The following is a 15076-nucleotide window of genomic DNA, read 5'->3' as shown; positions in this document are numbered from 1 at the left end:
TTCTCAGGACAGCCTTAACACTTTTATTATTCTGAAGGTTCTCCGAAACAAATTGCTACCTGATAACAATTGTGCAGAATTCTGTGTCTAACTTTTGAGATGGCCCCTCTATTTTCAATACATGAAATAGAAACTGGTCTTACAACAAAGCAGGTTACATCAAGCAGCAGGACAGTTGGGATTCCACCAAAAGTTACTCCCTGGAGCACCGTGCTGCCCCGGGCTGTGCTGTAGCAGTACGTCTCATTTGTTGAGTTGAAAGGTACACTTCTATTCCAGTAGTAGGCTAGATGAGAATGTCCAAAATCCAGAAACAAGGAAAGGCTCATTTTCTCTCTCCCTTAATAAGAAGAAAAGAGAAACAACCATGTGAAAAGCCTTCCTGATATTTCTGAGATGTACTATCATCATTAAGTACAGCGAACAGAGTAAGATTCGACAAGGAAAGTACTTTGGAAAAGAAGTTGTATTTAATAAATCATTCCTCTTCACCTGAGAAATATTTTTGCAGTAACTCAGTTATTCAATAGACTCAGTTACTAGCAGAGCCCAAGCAAGAATTCCAGACATCTAACCAACCACGTTCCGTGCAGACATCTGAGGAAGGCTACAGAAGAACACACAAACTCCTCTCTTATCTAACTTATAACACTAAACTACTTTCAGGCTGGATTCTGATTCTAGGAGTAACACAGGGCATTAAATATTCCAACAAACTATAGAAGTTCAAAGATGGCTCCTAGTTAATGAGCATGTGTGATTACACTAGCTTATGAACTTTGCATCCAAATGTTTGAATCCAAAACCTTGAGATTATTAACAAATTTGCTACTAATTCCCCAGGAAGAAAAAACAAATTACTACCCAAATACACATGCTCCTCTTTCTCTGTTCTTGGAATATTTTCCAATTTCCAATTGGAGAGTTTAACTAGGAGAGCAGCACAGTAATTACAATATATCATTACCACAAAAGAACAGAGTATTTCCAATTTTCTATGAGACAGCCATGTACCTCATTTTAATCATCTGACTTGCTCAAATAAATCAGTAACATATGAGACCAGACAAGATTTAGCTACTAATATAACAGTATTTTTTGGGTTTTGTTTGGGTTTGTTTTTTTTTTCTTAAATCACTGCAGGCAGTTGCCCACGTACTTTGGGACTTTGCACTTCAAACACTTCTTTTCTTGGATCTTATAAACTTCATCATCCTTACCTACTTGGGACAAAAGCGTGCTTCATGCAGAACACACTCTGACTGATAAATTCATAAAGAAAGCATACCCCAGACAACCTCTATCCTTTGAAATCAAAGACTGTAGGTCCTCATCACAGGTCCAGGAACGCTACTTTTAGGATATCATGCCTTTAGAAGAAGAGCACACAGGGCAGCACTGTTCCAGATGCTGAAAACAAAAACAAAAGAAGAATATGATTAAGCTCAAGGTCTCCCTCTGAAGAGCAAAAATAATAATAATAATAAAATCACTATAGAGAATACTTCTCCCAAAGCAGAATTTACTAAGTGTTGGACTGCGTGTCACTTGGAGAGGCAGGTTTTGTCTCGGCGGACAGGTGTGCTGTGAAAAAAAATACACCTAATTGTGCCATAATTCTGCCCTTGCTTTCTAAGGACTGAAACCTAGCGCTGACAGAAGAACAAGTCTTTTTTTTTTTTTTTTTTTAACAAACTTTGGCAACTTTTGCCACGCCAGACTGCGAGTCAGCATGACAGCAATGCTGCACCTCCTCACAGACGGCCCCCAACCCCGCTGCCGGCCGAGGAGGACCCGCGACGCCTCTCCTCACAGGACAGGACAGCGACGACGCCCCCCCGGGGCTGCCCGGTGCCCCCTGCCGGGCTGAGGGCAGCGGCCGAACCCCTCCGCCACCCCCGGGGCCCGGCCGCCCCCCGCCCCGCTCCTACCTGCGCCGCCCCAGCCCCGGCTCCAAGTCCCCCGGGCCGCGCATGCGCGCCTAGGCCAGCGGCGGCAACGGGCGGGGCCGCGCGGGCAACGGGCAAAGGGCGTGTGGCGGCGGGCGGCGGTTGGTGCCCCCCTGCCTGACGGGACGGGGTGGCTTCTGCCTCGTGACGGGGAAGGCGCTGCCGCCCGCCTCTTTTCTGCCGTGTTTACCAAAGCTTAAAGCGCTGCCCTCAGGGAAGGGACGCTGTAGTACCTCGGGGGGAGCTGGTCGTGCTGTCACGATTCCCTTTCTTCCGTAGCGCTGCAGCGAACGATACGTGGCGCTGGGAGAGGCGGGCACACAGCCCGAAGGGGCGGTTTGGTCTCGGGAGTATCCCCGAGCTGTGCTATGAGCTGTGTTACTTCCCAGACAGAAGGATCAAAAAAACTTCAGGAGAAAAAAAAATAAATAAAAACAACAGGATATGATAGAATTGGCTTTAAAACATTAGAAGACAACTTTTCTGCTTATCTAACAGTGCTTAAATGACATCTGTAGTGGCTTAGAACAGCTATTTTAGGCATTCAGTGCATATCCATGAAAATTTTATACTGGTTCCTAAAGACAAAAATCTCTGCTGAGGCCTAAAACGTTTTGTAACTTCTTCATGATATTTAAGTTTTAATGTTAATGTGAGCTACAGTGCTGTGTTTGGGAGGAAACCATTTTGTGCCTCCGTGACACACATTTTTGGCCTCCCCAAAGAATCAGATCCGCAAAGAAATTTTTTTTTTTTTGGTACTTCATTCATTCTTAGCAGAAAAGGAGGACAAGAGGTGGGATTTCAAGCAGGGCACTGAATGTCAGAAATCCCAGTCAGATACAGGGGGTGAGCACACAGGTGGCAGTGAAGCAGGCTGTATGCTGAGATGGGTAGCTCCGAAAGAAAGTCAGATGTAGTAGTAATAGGAATGTTCTGTGAAATATTCGAAGAGAAAGGAGCGAAGCGGAGCGGAGTGGAGCTAGGGTGTTTAAGTTACTGTGTCTATGATAGGGCTGGGATGAGAATGATTCCCAGCCACCTACAAGGACACTCTCTCCTTGATGGAAGTGAATTGCTTCTAGCCAACAGGCTAGAAATACAGTGCAGCAAGGCCCCACTGTCCACTGCTTCTCTACCCTTAACTTTAGTATTCTCTCAACAGTCATTTGATGCACCTAAATCATCAAGGCATTGGAATCTCATGTTACACTAGTCAAAATCTCAGGCCAGTACTGAGTCATCTTTCAACTTTTATGTTTAAATAAATTATGTTTAAAAAAAATATGTTTGAAATGTTTGTTTGTTTTTTTTTTTAGCATCTGAGCTGCCTAAAAGCCAGCATATTCTCTAGTTGGCAGTCCCATTATTACCTCTCCATCTTCAACTCTGCCTGTATTCAAACTCTGTGGTTTTAGGTCCCTGCATGCAATGCCCACAATGCTGCTCCCAGCCATTTTATTTATATAGTATATAAATATATATATAAATATAAATATATGTATAAATATATATATATATATACACACTATATATATATAATGTATATGTTATAGTGCCTTCCACCTCTCCATCCTGCAAAAAGAGAAAAAGTCACAGTTATATGCAATAACTAAGAGAAATTTTAAGATAGAATATTTGCAGATAACTGCAGATAACTCGTGATTTTAAATTGGCCACAAACATTTATGTTAGAAAATGGCATAAATGTCCTTAACTTAAAGCAGAGTGGCTTGGATTCATGCTGGAATAAAGACATCCATTATTGCTGAATGGCGTTAATGGTTTCTGCTTAAAAACACATTGTCTTCTACTTAGGGCTAAATTGGTGGGAAAGATGTTTGTCATGAGTATATTAGAATAACTATTCTATCCTGTCTTTTCTGGAATAACTTTTCATGTAATAATTCAATAATTCTTCAATCAGGAATTAAAAGTGGAATACTTATAACTTTTTTTTTTCTTTTTGAAATTAAATCTTGCTGACGTGGCTGTAGCAGAGTAGATATACCTTATACTTTCAGGATCAAAATCCATTTGGTTGATTTTCTCACTGCAAAATCATTTTCCCCTCTCTTTCTCACAAGAATAAATCAAGTTTTTGTCTTTTTTTTTTCTCCTCTGTCTAGACAGGCTCTTTAGCTAGGAGGTGTGATTTTGTTTATCTCTAATTTCAGCAGCAGTCACATCTCCCTTCTCTCTACCTCTTGTAAATAAGGGTTTGTTTACCACTGTCTGTTCTTTTGGTGACAAAAGCCACATACTGTCATTAGTTAGCAAACTTTTAATTACGTTGCTGGAGCAGATGGAATCCAGCCTCAGAGAAGGTCAACAGAATTTAAAGTTCTTCCATCTTTATTGTACTTTGCGTGCTCCATACCCATCTCAACTGCTCTTTAGCACTAAGTTGAGCAAGTGTGCGAAGTATTTACACTTACGTGTGGGACTGTTCCCTTACTTGAGTTATACCCTCAGGCAAAGGTACTTTATTAAATGACCTTATGGCTGAAGAACTGACCTGTCACTTTAGGTTTGATTTATCACAGCAGGACTTCCCTAAATGGGTGAACTTCCAACAAAACATCAATAGTCTCTGGACCGAGTATGAGGTGGCCTGATGCTTTACCATGTGTGGCAGCTCTTGAAGTGGTTACTTTTGCTGCTCTCTGAAGAAAACCTTCAGCTCAGCTTGCTGTTCCTTACTTATTTGCTTATTCAAATCTATCTTAATGGATTTAATTCAGGTTTCATGCCTGGCAGCTCATTGCTACCTTTTAATCTTTGCTTTCATCTAGCAATCTGTTTACAAATCTCGATATACCAAAGGATTTAGTGTGGGCATTTCTTTTTGAAAGATCTGAGCATTTAAATGTGCGCAATAAAAACAAATAGAAAAATCTAGACGGATAGACATATTTACATGAACTCTAATCATAATACAAATCAGCAAGAAGCAAGTGCAGATTTAAATTTGTTAATTACACTTCATTTCTCTCTGTCCTTTTTAATTCTTAGTGTTGCTTCTCATTCATAGATAATATTGATTTTCAAGGTAAAACTAGCCTTGCATTAAGGATTGAATGCATTTTTATTAATCAAGAGAGCTCGCTATTATACAAACCATTTAACCAAATATATCTAGCAACATGTAATAGAAATTTGCCTTATTTTTCTTTTACATTTTGCATCAGATAGGACATGCTGCATGAGACCTTGCTGTTCATGGTTGAGCATGATAAATTATTCTCATGATCTTTCTCAAGTTATATTTGGATGAAAGCTGGAATTGTACTGAAATGTACAAATGACATCAATCTAAAACAGCAATTCTGAAAAGTATGTGAGAAATGCACGGGGCGGGGGGGAGAAAGCTTATAACAATGTTTTCTGCATTTAAAAGTGATTTATTAAACAGCGAGGTATTGTTCCTACTTTGTGCTTTGGGGTCATTGTCTTTATCGTCACTGTTATGTATAAACAGGAGTCCCTGGGAGCGTTCCTTGTGTTCTGTACTGATACCTCAGCTGCGAATGCTGTCAAACCTTGCTGTAGTCCCGCCTGGGCTAGACAGGCCCATGCCTTGCCACAGGGCAATGCATGGAATTCCTCATCACTCACTGGTGTGAGATTTCGGCATGAGATTTCAAACCTCTGTTTTGTGGGTAGATGCAGCTGTGGAGAATCTATTGCTGATACTCAGAATTTTTAGGTTTATTAGTAGGGTGTTGAAATGAGACCATTGCTGAAGTGACATATTTTGGTATAAAGCTAGGACAAGAAGACCTGAAACATGGATGACTTCAGTGTTTTCTGACTTGACGTATTATGGTAATGTCTATCCATGCATTAACCTTGTGTATATAGAGTCTGAAAGGATTTAATGCATAGGTAGTGTAGCACTAGCTATAATTAAGGCAGCTCCCTGGGAGAGAGAGAGGCAGAGAAACCATCTGTCACATCCTGGTCTCTTCCACCGAAGAGGACAGCACCTGGCCACATGTTTGGTTTAGGTGAACCAGGAGGCAGGTGTATTTATCACCAGCGTGATAATATCATTGGTGATGATATCACCAACCACTTACAGCGTGTAATGTTTTGCTGTCCCTGGGTACAATATATGTTAGCTTTATAGCAAAGCGGTCTGGTGTCCTTGTTTCTGTGCTCCACAGCTGTCCTGATCATACAAAACAACTCTTGTTGCAACAGTGCTGGGGTGAGACCTGGATAGATATTAGCGTATTTTCCCTTGAGCAGAAAGCTGGGCAATTGCTTGCACAGGAGCCACAAAATGCTCCAGGAGATCCTGCAGTCCGAACTATTGGAGGGCCAAGACAGGAGGATATGCTGGAGCATGTATCCCCAAGATGAATTGAAAGTAATTTGTTGTTGATTAACCTCTCAAATCCAGTTTTTAATCAAAATAGATCAGAAGAAGAAAACTACTTTTCCAATTTTATTTTTTTTTTCCAAATACTAATCAGTTTGACAACTTGGAGCAAGAATGAAGTGGTTGGACTGCTTCATCCACAGTGCATCTGCAGAGTCCATGGAGATCCTCAGCTTTCATCCTTACAAACTGGACTCCAGGGCCGACATCATGGCCCTGCCTAGCTCACTGTCTTGGCTTGCCTTCAAGGGTCAGTATGAAGCACACTGCTTGAACATTTATAAATGTAATTTACAACATTTTTAAATGTCGAAAGCTTAAGCCTTAATGTAGATGGCTATAATTTAAATAATTATATTTTAAAAATATGAATATATTTAAATAGAAACCTGGATTAAATATTTTTGAAAGAACATTTAAAATGTGTGGTCTTTATTTTCCTTGGGTGCAAACTTCCAACTCCTGGATTTAAAGATGGGGAGGAAAAAAAAAGTCTGAGTGCAGTCTGTGAGGATTTCAAAGAGCTTTGACTTTATTTTCATCTCAGGCTAGCTCAAAGCAGATCAGAAGCAGCCAAACTAAGAGTTACGCTTTATAGCACAGTGTAACACCTGGCAGTTTGCACCAATAATTATCTCTGTGGATTTGTGTGACTCAGCCATTAGGTGTGATTTGTTAATTTCAGAGTTTCATTTTGCAAAGAGCACAGAAAGTCCCTGTTGCACTTTGCAGTGTGGCAGTGGCTCAGCTCCTTTGCACATTCACACTGCAGCAGGTGAGCACGGGGGGACAATAATGACAACTGGATGATCCTGGTGAGCCCAAGCAGGGGGTCAGGTGCAAGTGTCTGGGGCAAACTGGTGACAGAATGCAAAGTGCCTTAAGCAGGAGGATGTGAACAGCTGTCACGGTGGCAAACAGCCACCACCAATGGCACTGTGGCTTTTTCCATCCAGAAAGATCCTGCATCCAGGGCCTGGCTTGGGTAGAGTTTGTGTGGCGTGCAACAGCATCTAACCAGTTCAGGTGCATGTCTGCCACTCAAGGCACACCGTGGGTGTGTTGGGGGTCCTTCAGGGCACCTTATGGCCCCTCCACGTCTAGGGAGACAGAGGAGTTGCCTAAATACAGGACAGTCCTTAGCGTGTCATCACCTCTTGGACATACGATCACCATACCCTCTGGCTTTCTCACTCTCATCCCTCCCTATCCATTCTTTCCTTCGTCTTTCTGTAGCAGTTTATTTCCTCTCCCCATTCATTTTTTCCTACATCTCCCTTTTTATAATGATTTTATTTCTCCTAATCATTTTTTTTTCTTTTCCATCTTTCTCCTTTCAAATATATGCAAAGAGTATAAAGGTGTTCGCTTGCAACCCTTCCAGCTGTACACGGCGCCTTTAACATTTTCTTGTGAGTAAGAGTGCTCCTGATCTTGTAAAAATGGAAAGTCATCTTGTCACTGCCTACTGGGCTTAAACACACAGGTAATCTACGGATCAGTGGAGAATTTTCCTCACTGTAAAGACACAGTAACAGCTGACAAGAGTTATATCACTTGTTTTACCAGTGTATGTACTATAATTGTTTTAGTCTGTTGGTGATTAGAATTTTGTTGATAGAAGCTGTGGTTGGCTGGTACCTTTGAAAGTCATGTTATTTATCTTAGTGACTAAATAGGGACTTGAAAATATTGGCCAAAGCAATTTGCTCAAGGTCATTATACTGACTCAGGGACAGAACTGGGAGGAGAGCCCAAATCTCTTCAACTCTCCCTTCCTGTTAACATTCTGCACAGTCCCAGTAAAGCAGATGCTTATATGTGCAGATTATATACCAGATTATAATGAGGTGAGTGATCGGAATTAATTTGGGAGGAGTTAAAAGCAGGTCCTAGTGCAAGACAGGATCCAGGGCAGGAGGAAGGTCTGTGCCCCATGGCAGCAGGGGAGCAGGCTATTCCTGCTTTCACAGCACCTTTTATTTTACACTTTCTGCATTAGTTCCTGGCACTGCCCCACATGCAGCTGTATGGACACAGCTGAGAGGGTAGCTGCAAGCTGGCACTGCGGTACTCAGAGCCCAGAGTGGAGCAAACCTGAGGCTTAAGGCCCCAGATGACCGACTGCCCTGAGGAAGGGCAGGCCAGGTTGATCACAGTTCCTTTGTGCTGTAGTTCGTTTTCGCCATAGTTCCTGTAATGATTAGAAGGATTTTGTATGTCAGTATAAGACCTTGAACTTATCATTCAAATTATCAGAGTGAGAACATTTCTCTGAGGACATGAAATATTGTTAAGAAACCAGTTCCCATCCACTTTTCTTAGGAAACAAGACAACTGTGTTCTGTAACTGTTGTGGTTTCTGGACCAGTTGCAAAGGCACACCAAGGCACTAACATATTTTCGTGTTCCATCATGCATCTGAGCCTTTGCTTGTTAAGGACAGCATACATTTAAGAGTTTTCCAGCCTGGGAACACAGTGAAGTCCAGAGGTAAGCTTTCATATCACAAGGGACTGAGAACAAACCAAGCAATGCAATTTCCAGAGTTTGGGGAGCCAGTCTTCCAAATCTGCTGCACAACGTGATTTTCAAATTCCCTGTGCTGGACTTGCAGAACCTGAACTTTATTGAAAACACCATTTTCTTCTCGTCTGTTGTTGAGGTGTTGTAAGTGATCTGGTCAAACTGAGTAAGTACTTCAAATGAATTCCAGGTTACCTACGTCTCTGCTCTGCTTGTAGGACTTTATTTCTAGTTTAGCTGTCATGGAGGTAAAATATTCCTCCATCTCTTTTCGAATCAAAGCAAAGAGAGACAATCACCCCAGTTTTGCTCAAATCAATGAAAGATGGCCTTGAGTTCCTTTCTGTGCCTTTGAAAAACTTTTCCACACGTGTGATTTGTTGGAAAACTCTGGTTTCAATACTGGTGATGCTGAAACCAACAGCCATGCTGCATAAATAGAGCAAATTTTAGTCACTATGTCTTTATTGTTATTCGGCCTGTAAAACTTAACAGATATGAGGTTTGAGTGTGTGGCATTTCCTGCAAAATTTTGTGTTGAATCTCAAATTAAGGTTCAGAAATGCATTTGATTGCTATGTGTAAATGTTGGCCATACCTGGATTAATGCATTTAAGTAAGCAAATGGTTAGGTAAGAAAAAAACAAAAACCTGAAGTTTGTGTTTCACGCTTCAAGTGATCTGGCCAAGTGTGGCTAGATTCCCTTTTAAAATCAAACGAACACAATGCATCTCCCAGGGTCCTGTAGTATAAATGCTAAAAGGATTAAAACTAGTCAGGTCACACAACTTTATTTTACTCTTTACAAGGGCAATGTTAAATCCAAGACTTTATACCCTTTGTTTACATAGATATGGGTACATGGCAGGAAATTACATAATTTAACCTCTGACTTGAAGTAAAATACCCTTTTGTGTTCTGTTTTGGAGTCAAAAACTCAAAGAACTGTATTTTCTCCAGTTCTTTCATACTGAAGTCTTTTTTATTAAAAAGTAATAACATACAGAAAATAGTTTAAAAAACACTGTAACAACAAAAAGTACTTAAGTGAAAACAGCTTTGTAGTAACTGCTTGAGTAGAGGCATTTGACCTGCACACCCTCCTTTCAGAACATTGCAGCACTGTTTGAAGGCAAAAGAAATTTGGGGGGCTATTTTAATATTAGTTGTTATGTGATTGTCAAAGATGTACCGAGGTACACAGTCTAGACAGAAGGGTAGAATGAGTTAATGTTAACCGCTTGAAATTTTTTAACAGATATAAAAACTTTTTAAATGCATTTAGAATACTCTAAAGTCTTTTGAGGCCATTCTCAGAAGAGATGGCAGAACTCTCTGAAGAGCAAGAAACAGTGCTGCATGATGCAAAGTTTACAGCAAATAATGTCTGTCTTTTTCTGTTTTAAAAGAATTAACGTTAAGGATCAAGATGAGGGATTACAGTCTGATCCCTATCATCATTTTATATTGTTTTGTTCTTCTTGAACCTCCTGACTCTACCAAAAACCTCTCAGACTTCCCACCAGCTCAACCGGGTCTGGTGGTGCTGCTGTACCCATTCTGAATTCCACTTTATCATCCTTTTGATCACAGAGCTAATGTGCTGTAAACATCAAGGAAAAAAACCATGTGCAAGTGATTATTTTGAAACTGAATCCATCTAGGTTCCACAGTGTAAAACCTGCTGAGTGCCACAGCCCCAACTTTGCTTCAGCAGCAGATGTTAGAGACAGAAAACAAATCTACAAGTAGTTTAGCTCAATTTCTTGCTGTCACAGATACCTTTTTTTTTTTACCAATATGCTTGCTAAGGCACAGTCCAAGTTAATTTAAGTCATTAACAAGATAATGTTAATTTAACATTAAATTGGACGGTGCCTTAGCAAATATATATTTCACTGAGCAAGTATGTATTTTACTGAGGACTAACGGAAGGAAGCCTTCGAGCAGTTACTCCACAATGTATCAGATGTACCAAATGAGTGAAGTCTAAAGTAATTATCAGTTCAATTTGTCCTCTCTGTGTGTATTAATGGTCTAATTTTGTCTTCTACAATCATGCACTGTTTTTTATCTTTTTTTTTTTTTTTTTTTTCATGCAGGGAGTAGCCTTTTTCTTTTTTGAACTAAACTAGCAAATGACTATTTTGCATGACAGCTCACAGCACGTAGTGGAAGAGGTTCATTTTAGATCTCATTCCTCTTGGCCTTTCATGTTTATTTTTGGCCTACAGAGAAAAAAAACACCTTCCAGCAAAGTTAGTAATGCAAATTGAATAATTTGCATTAACATGTAGTTCATAATTTTTCTTTTGCAGCTTCTCCTGGTAATAAAGTTTGGCTCCTGGAATACAGCGTCACTCTTTCTCTGAGTGGGGAACAAGTTATTAGCTTTCTCTTCACAGCACAAGAGGGAAAGGCATTCAGTGAAGCAAAAGTTATAAGAGTAAAAATTAACTAAAGGAAATACAATGTGTAATGAAGCCAGGCTACTCACTGCCAGAGATGCAATATTAATAGCACTCCAAGTCTATTCGTGTGACAGGAAAACACGTGTGTTTCTAACGAACGGGGAGGCCACTTGCTACAAGACTTAGCACAGGACTACAAGGGATGCAGAACATGCTTCAGGACATGAATGCTCTCTGTGTGGGTCTCACCAGGGGCACTTGGCTGTATGGGAATGAAGCAGGTTGTGCAGGCGAGGGTGTTATAAAGGCAGCAGTATGAGCAGCAGGCTAGCACAGCTCCACTCCCTCTCAGAGCTTCTCCATCACTACGTAGCCCAGAGGTGGATTCTCACTTGCATCACCCAGTCAGCAAAAACATACCCTTAAATTAAAACAGGTGACCAGCTTTGACAGTGTAAACACACAACTCTGAGGAGGGGGAAAAATTAACTCATCAGATAAATATTCCTTTATTAGAAAATTAAGTGGTGCTCCTGCAAAATACAGCTATTTCTCAGCTTTTGGGACATTCCTCAATAATCTATATGGTGGTGTAAAGCAAACAAGTTACGGACATATGCTTATTTATCTAATTCAACAGTATTTGCTGAATTTCAGTGTTTTTCCTAGCAGCTTATTTTGTAGCTGCTGTCGAGTGGTCACAAATCCTGCTGCCCCAGCTACAAACAAAGCATAGATGAGGGCAGCGGGGAGGAGACTGCTGAAGGGACAGAAAAAGCTGTATTTAAACAGTTGTGTTGGCTTTTCTGTAGGGGAAAAAAAAAAATAAAAAAAAATTCAGAGAGCTCTTTTCTGCCAGAACACTGGCACTTTGCAAATGCTGCCAACACAAACCCTGAGAGCAAGCCAGCTGATATCAGCTGAGCAAGGACATGGTGGGACTTTGGACATTTTATCCATTCCTCTCCTAACAGATATCCTTTCGTCTGGGCCATTTGGGCAGATCAAGCCCATAAGTAAAAGCAGAAGGGTGCTTAAGGAAGGTGTGTTGCGAGTCTGCAATCGAAGTCATATATCACCAAAGTTACAGGAATATATAACCGAACTCAAGATAAGAACCGGGTTTGCAACTGGTCTCAAATGAAATGGGGCATTTACTGTACGGGATATGTTGTGAGATAAATGCACTCCTGGCATAAGGGAACATCACACCCGTTATTGTCTGGGGCTTTACCACCATCGTTTGTGAAAGGGAACCCAACAGGGCATTGCAAGGCATTTTGGTTGGAGACAGCCAATGCAGCCTGGCCTAGGCTGGTGGTAAGGAAAAGCAATTTTTCCCCATGAGCAGACTCACGTCCTCACCTAGATTCAATGAACTAGATGATTCCTGTGTAGCTCAAGCAAACGATGCACCACAAAACTCACCATGGAAACTGGCAGGCAGAGCAGATGCTGGGCACCGAGGCTGTGGTTGCTGTGTCTGCTGTGAGATCTGGGTGCTGCCAGGTCACAGTAACCATGGCTCAGGTCAGCCGTCAGACTCTGCGTTGTGTTTCCCAGAGTTGTGCTAGTCAGAGCTTGCAATGCTGCCATAACTGCTTATTTTATGATTTTATGATTTTATGCTCACTATGAGGGGAGTGGTGGGGGCTGGGGACACATGGAATTGCATGGTAAGTCAAACGACACCTGATCTAGCACAAAGCCTTTTGGCACAAAAATTAACATGGATGAGTTTGTAGATTAAATCAGAATCTGAAAAGTAATTTTAGTGCAGATCAACCCTCTGCATCAAGCAGCTCTGCTGTTTTCAGGCTGCCACTGGAAGCCAGATGAAAGCTGGCTGTTTGGTGCTATCAGGCCATATCACAGAATCACACAATGGCTGAGGTTGGGAAGGGAACATCTAAAGGTCATCTGGTCCACCACCACCACCACTCCCCAAGCAAGGACACCAGAGCAGGTTGCCCAGGACCACGTCCAGAGACTCCACAAACTCTCTGGCGCTGTAAGGTCTCCTCAGAGCCTTCTTTTCTCCAGGCTGAACAACCCCAACTCCCTCAGCCTGTTTTTGTAGGAGAGGTGCTCCAGCTCCTTGAGCATCTTTGTGGCCCTACTCTGGACTCATTCTAATATTTCCATGTCCTTCTTGTGCTGAGGGCCCCATGCCTGGTGTCAGGACCAGCATGTCCTGGTGCCTGGGGTTCTTCCCCAGGTGCACGACTGCAGTTCTTGTTGTTAAACTATCTTAGGAAATTTTTCTGTGCCAGATTTTGCAGAGCAGGATGATGCTGCAGGGAGCACTCATGGAGACTCCAGTGAGCTGTACTGGCCCTGGGTGCTGTTCTTCTAGCTATTTGCACTGTGCAAGCTATCCCTGCCCTAATGAAAGAGCAGAAAAAGAAGGAAAGCCACTACCCTGGGCAGACAGTTTACCAGTATCTTTCAGCAGATACATGCCATTTTCAAAAAACAAGCATTACACAGGTCAGAGAATTTCTAGACCAGGCCTGTGGTTGGTGGTGTTTGGATTTAAAGTGGCAGACAAATAAGATAATGACCCTCTGGCCTGCTCACTCCCTTTTTGCGGTAGAGGAATTTCTCAAATTTCTCAAAGGTCTTGCTTCTGAGGAAGAAAGGAAATTGATTTAGGGCTTGCCTCTTTTTTTTTTCTTTTCTTTTTTTTTTTTTGAGAACAGGAACCAGTATTTGCCAATCTAAGGAATAGCTAGCTCATGACCCACAGCAACTTGCTGACCCAGCTGAAAGCAAATCCTCCAAACAAGAAGCTGCAGTTCCTATCTGTGTTGTTGAGCAGATCTTGTGCAGAAGGGCTGCAACTGTCCTACCAAGACCAAACTGAGCTGTCCTGAAGCCACACAGAGGGGAGCGAGGCATCTGCTGCCCTCCTCTCCTTGAATAAAGGCAACATCAAAACCCAGGGCTGCCTCCCTGGCAGGGGATGCATTGCCATCCCACAGGTGTGCTTGCACCGAGAGGGACTTAAGACTGAATAAGTCAGAAACAGAACCTCTACTTGAATTATTCTTTAATTTGGCAAGCTCATACCTGCATCTTAACACTTTTATATTTATCTTCATACTTCTAGACTCAAAAGACAAAGACTTTAAGAGAAAAAAAAAAAAAAGAAAAAAAAAAAAAAAGAAAGAGACAGGCCAAAATCAATAAATCAGTGTAGAGATGTGTTCACATCTCTATATAAAAAGACTGCTGAACTAATCAGGGCATTCCTTGGAGCACACAAAAACTGTGGCCTTTCACATCACTCAAGCAAAGGCCATTCTAATATGGGCCCAACTGTAATACAAAATAATTATGCCCATGCAAATTCAGATCTTGAAAAATTAAGGATTCAGATCCTCACTGGCACACTGAAAATGTGTTTGAAACGTTCCTGTGTCCCAGGATAACGGCTGTGTAATTATGCTAAGCCTTTCACACTTTCTCTTTTAAGCCATTAGATTTATTTACCAAAATCACTGCATAGATATGCCCAGAAAATATATTGGAGAACTGTTCAAAACTAAATTTAAAGCATAAATATAGAGGTTCTCCCTTCAACAGGTCCTGGCTTTCATTAAAACTGTAAGTTCCTAGGACTTGGTGCCCTACAGCCCCTCTAAATACTCTGATTCCTTGAGTGCACCGTGGAGATTCTAATACACATTACACAAATAGAGCTACTATAAAATTCCTGACTTTTCTTGTTTGCATGACAAAGGCAGAATGGCAAATCCACCAACTGGACCGGATAATCACTCTCCTGTGAAAAGTCTGC

At 41.5% G+C, this 15076-nt stretch overlaps 1 protein-coding gene across 2 annotated transcripts in view; it reads right to left on the bottom strand.

The window, feature by feature from the left end:
• TMEM63A (transmembrane protein 63A) overlaps window positions 1-1969 on the bottom strand; it is a 26802-nt gene extending 24833 nt beyond the window's left edge. For both annotated transcript variants that reach the window (XM_084283721.1, XM_084283720.1), the window contains exons 1-3: window positions 1932-1969; window positions 1289-1410; window positions 144-340 (exon numbers count right to left, since the gene is read on the bottom strand). In XM_084283721.1, the coding sequence (XP_084139847.1) occupies window positions 144-329 (186 nt within the window). In that variant the 5' untranslated portion in view covers window positions 330-340; window positions 1289-1410; window positions 1932-1969. The remainder of the gene's footprint in view (window positions 1-143; window positions 341-1288; window positions 1411-1931) is intronic.
• Between the last annotated feature and the right edge of the window lie 13107 nt (window positions 1970-15076).

The sequence above is a fragment of the Netta rufina genome, assembly GCF_964035555.1.
Source record: "Netta rufina genome assembly, chromosome: 3".
Classification (NCBI taxonomy): domain Eukaryota; kingdom Metazoa; phylum Chordata; class Aves; order Anseriformes; family Anatidae; genus Netta; species Netta rufina.
Note: the sequence above shows the minus strand (reverse complement) of the source record. Positions and strands in the feature narration are given on the sequence as shown.